Source organism: Lytechinus variegatus, chromosome 18 (assembly GCF_018143015.1).
Source record: "Lytechinus variegatus isolate NC3 chromosome 18, Lvar_3.0, whole genome shotgun sequence".
In the NCBI taxonomy this organism is placed as follows: Eukaryota; Metazoa; Echinodermata; class Echinoidea; order Temnopleuroida; family Toxopneustidae; genus Lytechinus; species Lytechinus variegatus.
This window is the reverse complement of record NC_054757.1, coordinates 2,295,746-2,309,597: the sequence shown is the minus strand read 5'-3', so window position 1 is coordinate 2,309,597 and position 13,852 is coordinate 2,295,746. Positions and strand designations below refer to the sequence as shown.

General features: G+C 33.7%; 1 protein-coding gene across 1 annotated transcript in view; it reads right to left on the bottom strand.

The window, feature by feature from the left end:
• Window positions 1-13,598: 13,598 nt before the first annotated feature.
• The window catches only part of LOC121432140 (ankyrin repeat domain-containing protein 17-like), a 55,782-nt gene continuing 55,528 nt past the window's right edge, over window positions 13,599-13,852 (bottom strand). The window contains exon 32 of the mRNA XM_041629996.1: window positions 13,599-13,733. Coding sequence (XP_041485930.1) covers window positions 13,599-13,733 — 135 coding nt within the window. The remainder of the gene's footprint in view (window positions 13,734-13,852) is intronic.

Sequence of the window (13,852 nt, the reverse complement as noted above, 5' to 3'; positions counted from 1 at the left end):
GAAAAAAAAAATGAAACCCTTCAAAAAATATTTTGCACTTCAATTCTGAGTATATATATATTAATCTTGTTACTATATCATCATAGTGTGGTAATGCTATGTACAGAGCTGCTAGTTAGGTCAGATTTTTAGTATTCATTACTGAAAAATTAGAAGAAAACTGATTGGTTTCTTGCTAATACTGCTTTCTTAAACTTCAGTTCTATGCGTTGTTCTAAGGTATTTCTTTGAAATTAATTGAATTGAATTTATTAATAAACTTTATTTTTGTAATTCACTAAACTTCATTCTTTTTAAAATACTGATTTCCTCATCAAATTACTGATTTTCAGCTATTAAAAAAGTGAAATGTTCTTGTTCAGGTTGGCAGCTCTCTATTGCAGATCATGGTAAACCCAAGTATATCCTTTTTAAGCAATGTCTCATTTGAATGTCTCATTTGAATTGATTACCGGGTATGTAATCAAGGAACTCTAACACCGTTTATTATGAGGTCATATAAAAAACAAAAATTGCTACATGTGTTATTATATTTTGGCAGTTTACACCAGTGTTACTAATTTGGAAGTAATCTTTAAGAGGATGGAGGAATTTTAGCCCATTTCTGGACAGATAAATGATATAAAATGGAAACAAAATAAGTTAGGAAATAATTGAAATTGCAACAAATTTGGAAATTCAGAAGTGCATTTTCAATACATCTGTCTGCCGATATCAGGTTTGAAACAAGTTTGAAGTTTGTGTATCATGGCTCGGGGTAAACCATATAAACAAGTAGTTTTAACAACTAATATTTGGCCAATTTGAAGTTTATTTGTGTGATCTGATGCCCGCTTCATAAAGCTGTTTTGTAAAGTTAAGAGCGACTTTAAAAAGGACTGGTGATCCTTATGCGCTAAACCATCATCAATTAACATTTTGGTGTATACCATTTACCACAAGAAAGGATCACCAGTCGTTCTGAATGTCACTCTTAACTTACGAATAGCTTTATGGAACACCCACCAAATGAGTTCCAAAGTATATTTTCATAAGGGATAAGGGTTAAGGGTTAATTGCTATTTTTGGCTTACATGATTATATAGTGACAAGAAATATGGTTTGATCTGCACATTTTTTGAGGGGTTTTATGATCATATTTTTGTATAATAACAATACATTCCAGAATAAGATGCAACCTGAGGCATAGAAAACTTGCATGAGGATGATGATTTTGTATGGTTTGTTTTCTGGAGTTGTAAATTGTTGAGGGGCTTTTTGGAAAGCAATCAAAATTAAATATGAAGTATCTTTAAAATGCAATGAAAATAAGAACTTTCAAAACTTTTTGCAGCCATGGATCTCACACAAATAGTGATAGGGTTTCACATGAGCCTAATATATTCTCTTATCTTGAAAATCATCAATTTTTAGTTTTGTAATTACAGCATTTGGTAATCACCATGTTCATCAACTATTAAAGAAAGATACCGAAGTTGGTATTGGTCCTGTTTAAACTCTTCGAAAAAACGGAATGAAATGTTGAAGTTAAATCAATTGCAAAGTTTTTTTGTCTATCAGGCTGAATGTAATTCATCTTAAAAAGTAAATGACTGTAAAAGTGCATAAATTTAGGTATTTGTAGTATTTGTACTTTTTTGGCCAATAAAAAAATCAATAAAACTACAAGGTTTTTTTTAGAAATAACATGTTTCCTATATTTTTATTAGTACATGAATCAATTTTAGAAAAAGAGGCACTCAAGTTTCCAAGATTATGAATGTTGGCTGATCCCTGAAACTTTCATGACTTTTTTTGCATGAAAAGTACAAAATTCATTCTTGATTTTCACAATAATGGCTGTAATTGATTTGTGTACAACCAAGAAAGATATAAATTTGTTTTTTCAAGTTATTCATCTGAGGATTAGATTTGTCTCCTAATATGTAAGAACACTGAATGCTGCACAAAACTCATCAACAATATATGACGTGCTACATTTTGACAATTCGTCGCACGCACCACGAGCCGTCCTCTCTGTGCACTTCGATGCGAAAGTTAGTTTTGCAGAAAACACATTTAAAGAAAAGCTTTCTTAAAACCAGCAATAAGTGCACCTATAAGGAGAGCAAATTATTTACTGGTGTCTTTGTTCGATAGTTCAGGTTCCAAAGTTTCATCCCGTATCTTTATATTTTCTTGAAGTGAATTATTTACGCTACAATGGGCATGGTAACAGAGCGGACGGTTCGTGGTGAAATTGCAAGGCGCGAATATAGCGCACTGTATCTATTCCACGAACCGCCCTCTCTGTTACGATGACCATTGTGACGTAAATAATTCACTTCAAGAAAATATAAAGATACGGGATGAAACTTTGGAACCTGAACTATCGAACAAAGACACCGGTAAATAATTTGCTCTCATTGTAGGTGCACTTATTGCTGGTTTTAAAAAAGCTTTTCTTTAAATGAGTTTTCCGCAAAACTAACTTTCGCATTGAAGTGCGCAGAGAGGATTTTGTGGTGCGTGCGACGAATTATCTGTAGAATAAACATTTTTGTTGTTGAAATAATGGTGACAACTTATGTTAAGTGTTTTTTAATTTCAAGATTTTAGAAATAATCACTCAATATGGATGGCTGTGTTTTTTTTTAAACGGCTTTTTCTTTAAATCATGCGTTTGGGACGCAAAAGTTGCCTAAAAATTACCGACTAATAAAGTTGTTCGAGTATATGTAGGAAGTACAGTGGTCCAACAACTTTGTTGTGATCTTAGAGTGTACACAAATCTATCCAGACTAATCAAACAAAATCTTCATTGGATAAAGTCCCTTTCATTTTTTCACTGCCTCATGGGAGTATAAACAAAATAGTCCCCAAATACGAGAGACATCAGTATCAGTAATAATGCTCAAAGTCCCTATTTTTGGTAAAAATCTGGTAAAAAAACGTGTGATTAGATCAATATAATTAATTTATCCCTGCTATAGTATAATATTCAATTCAATGCAATAATGATTTTGTTGAAAATAACACTGCGTAGCAGCATAAAGCTTGAATTCTGCATGTTTTTCAGTTTTACATTTTATGACATAGGGGTGTGTGTATATGAATACAAATGTAGATTATCACAAGCATTTTTTTGATATAAATACAGGTTGAGATATCTAATTTCTTGGCCGTTCGAACATTGCTTATCAAAATAAAAAAAAAACAAATTTGAGGAGAGCTAAATGAAATCTTCATTTTAGACATATGAAATAAGTGGAACCTTCTTTTGTTGAGAAACGGTTGTCGACAGAAATTAAGAGACAGTTTTCAAACAATAATACCACCATTGCCATATGTCTAAAATATAGCTTTTTTCTGAGCTACCCTCGAGTTTCAAAATTTTTTTTTATTTTCAGAAATAAGCTTTTAATAGCCTAATGATTTTATAAACTAATAGAGAATGACTTCACTTCAAGAATCGTGTCGATGACACTTGAATTGCAATTAGATAATGTTAAGAGAATTGTTGAATGTTCTATTTTACCAACTGAAACTATTCATTATATTGTCTATATAAATCGAGTTCCAAACATACCACAGTTCTCCTAAAAGATATACACAAAATCCACTTCACTCTGAATTCAAACCTAGGTACACCTGACAGAAATCGAAAAATGAATTATGAGAATATTAATTTTTGCTTATTTATTGAAGGTTTTGTATCGTTAAATTATATTTAATAAGAGAGAATCATATGTAGTGATTGATCCACAAATTGTTAAAGATGAATGGTTTGTTTTGACTTTTAAAATCAAAATCTTGTTTTGTCATTGACTGTGTTTTTTAAACAACTATTTTTTGTTAGTGTGTTTTGTATCATATAATAGCTCTTGAGGGTGGTATTTATTCCCCTTTTTTGTAGAGCCTTCACATATTTGCAAATGTATAAAATATTGTAATTTGATGGAGATAAAAAAAGATATTGTGAAGATTTTGAAAAAAAAATACTGAAAATGATTAACACACTGGGCCGAAACGAAAAATGTTTATATTAGTGCATTTGTGAAATAAACATCTTTTTCAAGAACAGATAATTGATTTTTCTTGTGACGTGTTATTTGTCAGAAGTTTTAGTGTGTTGATTGAGTAAAACTTATCAAATCATTTTGTTAAAGGAGAATGAAACCTTTGGAACAAGATCGCTTGTGTGAAAACAGAAAAATCAAAGAAACAGATCAACGAAAGTTTGAGAAAAATCAGACAAATAATGAGAAAGTTATGAGCATTTGAATATTGTGATCACTAATGCTATGGAGATAGCGAATTGGCAATGCGACAAAGATGTGTGATGTCACTTGTGAACAACTTTCCCCATTACTTTAGTATATATTTCACTAGAATTGCCTCTTTTATCACATCTATCCATTAATCATGTGTTCTGTCTACATGAGGGCATGTAATACATATTTTTTAAGAATACATCATGGATAAAGAGTTTGTATCATAACAAAAAGCAAAAAGAGACATTTTGAGGGTATTTTATAGTCCACCAAAGGGAAAGTTGTTCATCAGTGACATCACACATCCTTGTCGCATTGCCAATGTGAGGATCTCCATAGCATTAGTGATTGCAATATTCAAATGCTCATAACTTTCTCACTATTTGTCTGATTTTTCTCAAACTTTCTTTATTCTTATTCTTTGATTTTTCTGTTTCTACACAAGCCTATTTGTTCCAAAGGTTTCATTCCCCTTTAAGCATAAAAATTGCTTGAGTTAAATCAGTGTTAGTCAACTTCTGTGTGACAAGGGTACTCTGTGACATCATGATTTGGAGAGAGAGAGCAAAAAAAAAGAGAGGAGAAGAGAGAGAGAGAGGAACAAAGAGAGCAAAAGAGAGATGAGAAAAGTAAAACTTGAAACTTGAGTCAAAATCAGATGAAAACTTAAGCGTTCAGCATCTTCAGTTATGCAACATATCCCAAACAAGTGAATAAGGCAGTGTAAAAATGAAATCAAAATCCTACTCATAAAAAGTGTCTCAAGTCATCCTTATTGTGACTTATCTTTATTCAAGGGAGAGTTAAATTTATCAAAAATGATTTCACATTTGTTATAGGTATATATATTCATGTACTGAGAGAGAGAGAGAGACCTTACACTGATGTGTTTCACTGTTTCAACAATTCATGTAAAATTTTATGACTCGGCAACTTTTCTTATTGATAATGGGATTTTAAATGAATTTTTCACTGTTTTGTTGATTCTTTCAAAAGTGGGACATCATTCCTTCCACATTGCCTTATTCAGTGCATCTTACAACCTTGCCCAAATCCTATTCTCCTCTTCTAACTAACTAGAGCCAAAAACTAAAAATTTCTTCTTCAAGGGCAAATTCATCTCGACAGAAAGTAGTTTGAAAGAGGAAGTTTACCCATCTAGTAAGTTGGTTTTGATAAAAGCAGAACAAATAGAGAAAAGTATTAGTGAATGTTTGATGAAAATTTCCCAAAATATCTTTTTCTCAGAATTTTAGAAATGATTATTTGTTAGGTCAATATATCATCAGATACATCATTTCATATTCCCTAAATACGACATATATTCACCACATTCCTTCATCATTCTCCATTAAAAGTTGAATTATTTGATTTTTACATTACATAATATGTGGAGAAGCTGCTCACATTTGACAACACATATCTAAAACTTTTAAAGGACAAGTCCACCCCAACAAAAAAATTGATTGGAATAAAAGGAGAAAACTAAAACAAGCATAACACTGAAAATCTCATTAAAATCGGATGTAAAATAAGAAAGTTATGACATCTTAAAGTTTCGTTTAATTTCACAAAACAATTATATGCACATCCTGGTAGGTGTGCAAATTAGGCAACCGATGTTATAGGCCACTCACTATTTCTTTTGTACTTTATTACATATAATATGGAATATTTCAATTTTCTCCTCATTGTCATGAGTTACAAAGTTTTATTCCTTCTTTAACATGTGGAATTACCATTGTTTTAATATTTTGTGGCCAACCAAAAGGGTTCGTATTGAAAATCTCTGAAAATTGTATAATTCAAACAATAAAAACAAAAGAAATAGTGACATCACAAACTCCCTCATTTGCAAATCACTTAGTTGTGTATATAACTGTTCTGTGAAAAATAAGCAAAATTTAAAAATGTCATAACTTTCTTATTTTACATCAGATTTTGATGAAAATTTTCAGCATTATTCTTGTTTGATTTTTTCTCTTTTGATTCGAATCAAGTTTTTCCTGGGGTGGACTTGCCCTTTTAAGTATTCATCACTCATATTATTTGATAGCTTTTCATCAAACCACCAATATTTCATTCCAAATCGTCTGCTTATATTAGATCCAATTTATTGTCAGGATAAACTTCCCCTTCAATAAAAGCAGAAAACCCACAACGGTGAAGATTTGGCGAAAATCCATCAAACATTCATGGATATATCGATTTTTAAAAACTGATTTTATGGCATCATAATGCAACCAGGTCCCTTATGCAATTTTCTCAGAAAATTGAGAATTAATTCAGTTGTGCATTCATTCACACCAGAGACATCATTTCATCATGGGCGGAAATCCCAGGGGGGACGTGTCCCCCCTACTCAAAATAGTAGGGGGGACACAATATCAAATGTCCCCCTACTATTTTGGGTCTTCACTCAAAATGTGAATAAAACGTGCGTTTACGGACGAGATGACCTTTTTGTTGTTTTTTTTGCTTGTCAAATAGATTTTCGTCGAAATGACCTTAAATTTTAGCTAATAGCCTTTTTTTTTTTTTGCTTGTCAAATTTTCCAGACCCTTGTCCCCCCTATCTTTTGGGAGAGATTTCCGCCCTTGCATTTCATAACCGCTTCATACAAAAATTAATTTTTCATCACCACATAACATAAAAAAGTGAATTTATGGAATTGTTATTATGACATTTGTATGGGACAGATTCTTGCATTTAAGACATCACAAATTCAAATCTTTGGAAATTCATAATTCTCTCACTTTTTTAATGGATTTTAGTTTGGTCAAATCTTCACATGTTTTTTCTGCTCTTACTTAAGTATACCTTTAACCACTGGTGGATCCGGAGAGGGATGGGGGAGGCAGAGCCGGCCCGTGCCCTCCCCCCCCTTTGAGAGGCACAATTAGAATTTGTTATGTAAAAATGCAGTTAAAACAGAAGTGTGCCCCCTATCGAAAGTGAGGACCTTCGTCAAATTGTTTTGTGGACAAATTCCCTTAATTTGGGATGAAACCCTTTTTTTTGCTTGTCAAATATTCCCTCCAGGAAAATGTGCCCCCCCCTTTCGAAAAATCCTGGATATGCCCCTGCCTTTAACATCAGAATAAACTTTCCATTTAAATTCTCAGTGTTCTAACCATCATCGTCAATCCACACATGACACTGTTGCTATCTTTTGTCAGGGAGCCACTCCCATAATAAATCTAGATTAGAAATTGCATGGCCCCGTAGTCTGAGGTCTGGTTTAACTTAATTAGGCCATGGTTTAACTCTGCTTTAAAATCATGGGAACCCAGGGTGAAGGAAAGTTAAAAACCATATTATAATGTTTCATCATTTCTTTACTTCATTCTTTCCTCATCTTTTAAAGATGAAGAGAACTTCCAGGGGGGTGGGCGGGGGCACTTACATCGACGAGTGGATACCATGCGCAAACCCCCCAAAAAAAGAAAAAAACATAAAAGGATATCTTTTTTAAGAGATAGGGCACGTTACGTACGTAACGTAAAAAGGTGTCAAAAACACTAAGATAATGAAAAAAGGGTATCTATTTCGCTATATACAAAAGCTATGTGTTTTGGGTCAAATTTGCGAGGGTATATAAAGACTAAAATGTACTTTTTGCCCCAACAGTCAGCACTACGTTAAGAGTCCGATTTGCGCGAAATGAGGGAGGTGGGCCGTACTAAACCCAATGATGTTGGTACAAGTAAAACCAACATGACATATAATAATGAAAATATCGCTGTACTTGTTCAGGGGTTCCATTCAGGGAATACTTTCCAAGAGTATTGTTTTGTATCCAATACTTGTTAAGGGTAGGGTTTCATACGCCAATACTTGTTGAGGAGTGCATTTTCAGAACATGGAAAATACTTGTTTCGGGTGCTTTTCGAATCCCCATGGTCACGCATGGTATCCACTCGTGAATGGAAGCGGCCCCCGGGAGAGAACTATTTCTGAACACAGTGTTATCTGTGTGATGATATACACACACCATGTTCAGATGACACCCCCCCATTCAATGCCAATTTGAGGAACAAAAGAATATTAGTGAATTTATGAAAGATGTGTACCTCTACTGATAAATCAATATCTTCCACACTCTGTAACCAAATCAACCAATTTGGTGGATTCACTATATAATGATAATAGCTGGATTCATATAAAGCGCTATTTGCCTGAGGATACAAAGCGCTGCTATTAGTACCCCGGCTTTAGCTCTAGCTACCATCACCGGTGCGAAGTGCATTCAAGGAATTAATCCTGCCGGGTACCAATTCACCTCACCTGGGTCGAGTGCAGCGGAGTGTGGATAAATTTCTTGCTGAAGAAAAACACGCCATGGCTGGATTCGAATCCACAACCCTGTTTCAGTCAGAACCACTAGACCACGACGCACCCACTGTTGCGCCACCTATCAATTTGCAGCAGAGGCCATATTTCTAACTTAGGGCCGGGGACGTCATTGCAGTCGCAGGCAGTATGTACTGTGATATTACCGTGTGTGTGTGTTCACCATCCACTGCACAGCCTAGTCTGCCTTTTAAAAATGGCAAAGAGGACGAATTCACCGAAATGGTCTGAATTTTTCCAATAAGTCATTGCGATTCTTGGCTTTTCAGCTGCATTGTGAATCCACCGAATTAGCAATAATACCTCAGAAATTTTTATATGAAAGATAACACAAACGGAGAAAAAAAGAGATGAAACAAAGCAGAAATGATTACTGTAGTAATTCATGTTTTAATGGGTAGAACACATTGTTTTTAGCATGAATAAACGTTTGACACTGGTTTAGTTTGGATTCAACTCCTCCTCTATATCGACAACATGCTACACTTACACAAGTTATATGTGTGCAGGCATGATCATGTCCGAGGAACAAAATTAACAATTCGGAGCCAATTCCAATGGTGTATTTTTTCTTTTAATTTCTCCATCGGAAATGCAGCTTCGACGACACATTATTGATTTCGCTAAATATGAGCTCCAGTTATACAGAAAAGCAACAATAAAAAGATTAATTTAAATTATGATTGAACAAATAAAAGGCAATACGAAAGGGAGAAGGGGAACATTTTTTGTTCTACTAAAAAAAAAATAATAAAGGCAACAAGTGTTTGTACTACTTTGGGTATAATTATACGGTAAAATGACAATAGTAAATACTCCTAAATACGTAGGGTAGGTATATGAGGGAGTGCGAGCTACATGCGAATACTCCATTCACTTTCGGCTTCTATTCAAAGAAAATTAACCTCACACCCAAGAAAGATAATATACCACACCAATACTCCTAGGAAGAGAATAGAAATTCTCCACTTAAATGGGAGAAAATTTTGAACTATTTCTTCTTCTCTTTGATTCCGCAAGACATTGTTAAGAGGCTAATCCACCACAAATTAGCTCCAACTAGTCTTGACAGGACAGTCCAATTGAAATTAATCATTGATTCATCTGGTAACATACACGTCACAGTCATCATCTCAATTAGGATGAAGTGACTGGCATGGCAAGCCTAACCCACCACAAATTAGGCTTGATCCAGACTTTTTTTTATTTCTAGTCATGAAATGCTACACCACCACACCAATAAAAACTAAACACCAAGCCTTTTTGTCTTCTTTGTATTAGACTAACAACTGAAGGAGACAAAAATAAGAGGGCCTAGTCCACTTTTTCTAGTGGGGGGCTTTCACTAAATAAGCACAGAGGGGCCGACACATGTGCATTTTTGTACCAACAACTCACACTATTAAAAGTGATTACTAGTTTCTCAGAAAAGAAAATAGATAACATATTGAACCCAGACTAATCATGCCAACAGAGGTAATATGAGCCTCTATTAAATGCATTATCCGTCTTCACAGCTTTTCTGTTTTGAAAAGTTTTGTGCTTGGTTTTTAAGACAGTACTTTACTATCCTAAATACTTTCCTCACTTCAACTCTAATTGTATCTCTATCTTACTGAAGTCGACAGAAACACATCACGATGTGATATTCAAGTAAGTCAAATAATAATAAACATGAAAACCTGGCCATTCAACGCTCTTCAACGAGGCCACCTTAATCTAGTCATGAATAACAGAGGACTTATCAATATCATGCACAACATTGCTGAGTGCAAAGGAATACTCAATTTTAACACTCTTATGCTTGATAGTGTTATCTCTGTTTCTGATGCAAAATAAAAATGAAGAGATGGCTGAAACAGAGACTATAATAGTAAATGAGTCTAATGTATGTCTTCTTCATTTTTAAAGTCTCTTCTTAATATTTAATTTTCATCACCCTCCGAAGCGAGGACAATGATGCCAATAAGAACATAACGGTGACATGATAGTTAATCAACTGCTATCCTTATTCAATGACATACTTCAAAATAATCCTACTACTCCGCCTTTATACAGCGGTTCATACATCGGATCTACGTCTCTAAATATTCCATAGATCAAATTGATTCTTGAAAACTGATCTTTAAATCAAAGAATTTGTGTTACTTCAACAGTGAAACCAATTAATTCTCATAAGCACCCAATTCAGTTTTAAACTGATTTCACAACAAGGGTACGTACATCAAATTCAACAAATTATTATTAATAGGTAAATGAAGACAATGTTTAAAACTACATTAGAATACCTACAGATGGGAATTTCAAAAAGGGAATATCCAAAACGTTATCATGACTCTGTTTCATGTAGAATGACTAGAACGGTCACTGCCATGGAAGTCTGGACTTTGATTGGCTGCTGAGTCCCGTTACCATGGTAATTACCATAATCACTAAGTGACCAAAATCGTAATCCTTCATGAAACAGGTCCAAGAATAAATATTTGAGGATGATTTTTTTTGGAAAAACAGGTTGTCCATATGGCTATATGGTTGCATGTGTGTTACACCAAGTTCAATTAAACTTCATTGAAAAAAAAAGAAATTCATCTTTTAAAAGAAAACCTGTGAGGATTTGAAAAATTGATTCCATCTAAGAAGACAATTGCATCACAGTTCATCTAATTTTAATATTAATAACAAAGTTAGAGTATTAGACAGATTAATAACATCCCAAAACACTGCTTTATCTTTCAGAAACATGAGAAATTGAAAGAAAAAGGATGAAATTTAGGTACCACGCAACCTACTGAACATGGCCAACAGAAGATACATTGATTACTAAGAAAAGATTAAATAATAATTGTGATTCACAAACGCTCATACCAGTTACATGATATCATCGCAAATCTCACCATGCGCAAATTTCTTTATCAGCAAAATAAATGAGCTGGTTTCTACGATGATGATCAGTTCATATATTTATCATTCTTCAGCAGAAAAACTCAGACCTTCTTTCTACCTATCACTAAAAGCAGATCGTAACCGTTGATTCTTCAACAGAAGCTACTATCAAAATCAATTCAATATGACTTTTGACAATGAACCAGACATTCACATTTGAAAATGAAATGCTTGACTACTGCATTTGCGCCGTGACCATATAATTCAAAGAAATTTTTTTAAGAGTGAAGAGCTGAAAGTGCTTGCAAGTGCAGTTGAATTTATGAGAGCATAATGTATGCACAACCAGTATATTATTCCATCCTAAATCAACAGCATTGAAATAGGATTTAGTATTTGAAGATAAAGCACATGAGCGATTGTATATTTCATTTCACTAAATAGCGCGCTTCCATTCAATCTCTAAACTTAGCAGTTAAGAATGACAACAGAATACAAATCGACCAAGAACAGCGTCCTCAAAACAAACAAGCTTCAATTCTTGAAATTAAGCATAAACTTGGTTTGCTCACTGACTGTTAAAAGTGTCGAAATGAAACACAGTCACATTTTTTTTTCTAAGATTGATTACGTTTTGAATTTCTGATACAACAAACCTAAAATGTTTTAGCTCTTGGTTGAATCATAATTCTGAAAACCATGCCATAGCTAGTTTTTTCTTCACAGCATTTCTGTACCTCCAATTGGTGGAGAATGAGCCCTTTCTAAATTTCTGATCAAATTAAAAAAAAAATTGATTTTTTGTCATTCTCTGAAGTTCAAGAGTTTTAAAATCATCTCAAAAAGCATTTCAAAATCATAGCTATAAAAGAATTTAACTACAGTGACAAGAAAACATACAGAAAAGTCTACAAAAAAAGAACTGAAGCAGTGATAATTGACGATCCGAGCTTTTCTTGTCCATGTAATAAGATTATACGAGATTGATTTGGGTTCCGTCCAATGATGGAGGGTTAATGAATTGATCTCAAAGTTGATGAAAATCACATCGAAGGTGGATTCCACATTCGCCAACCCTATGGTAGTCATAACAGAAAAAACACAAAAGAAAACATTCATTGAATGGTTCTTAAAAATCTTTTAAGGAATGTTGTTGTTTTTTAGGTTAATGGCACTCTAATTCAAAATAAAATATACAGTGCCCAAGGAATTATTTGTGCACAATTAATAAATTTATCAATAAAAACATTGTAAAATGAGAAGATGAACCATACTTGTAATGATAAAAAATTCCTAACCTCTCTCTGAAAATTCAATTAAGTACACATCATATAAAAGAGAAAAAAAATTAGCCTTTATCTTTCATCTTGCAATTCTCTTTGTTGGTGATCTTCAGTATTATTATTTTTCAGCTTAGATTCCCAAAGGTTCAGTTAAATGTACTAGATCTATTGCAACATAGTGACAAATAACCTTGGTTTTACAGACGTTCTCATAAATGAGTGGTAAAGGTCAAGTCCATCCCAGAAAAATGTTGATTTTAATGAATAGGGAAAAATCAAACTAGCATAACGCTGAAAATTTCATTAAATTCATATGTAAAATAAGACAGTTATGACATTTTAAAGTTTTGCAAATGGGACAGTCGACGATATTCCTCTCTCATTATTTATTTTGTGTTTAATTGTTTGAATTATACATTATTTCATTTTTTACACATTTGACAATAAGGGCCAAAGTGACTGAAACATAGTATTAAACAATTCTAATTCTGCATGTTCAGGAAGGAATTGTTTCACAGGACAATGAGAAAATAGGAAATAGTGAGTGGATGACATCAACAGTCTCATTTGCATACCGATCAGGATGTGCATATAACTATTTTGTTAAATTAAACTAAAATTTAAAATGTACTAACTAAAATTTAAAAATGTGATAACTTTATTTTTATGCTCCGATTTTGATGAAATTCTCCAGTCTTCATATCATTGGATTTTTTCTCTTTTTCTTCATTTTGTAGAAGACTTCCTTTGGTGAGGATCTTATTTTGGAAGTTATCCATGTTACCTGGCTGTTAAATCCATGTTATCATTGGATGTCCAGAGGTGTTACCCATACCCATGGCGGTATAGGGCATAGGGCTGTGCAGGGGGTAGACTACCTGGGTGGGGCTGGTGGTTGGTAGGGGGCAATCCACCAGGGTGGGGTTGTTGGTCAGATATCTCTCTGTTGTAAGACATCCCCTGAAAGAAAGAAGAGAGATTAATGTCAGAAACTTCCTAATTGGTGACTGTTGTTGGTATGTTGTTGGTGATGGATAGAGGTATAAAACCCTAAAATAGTGGCTATTTCACATTGCTGT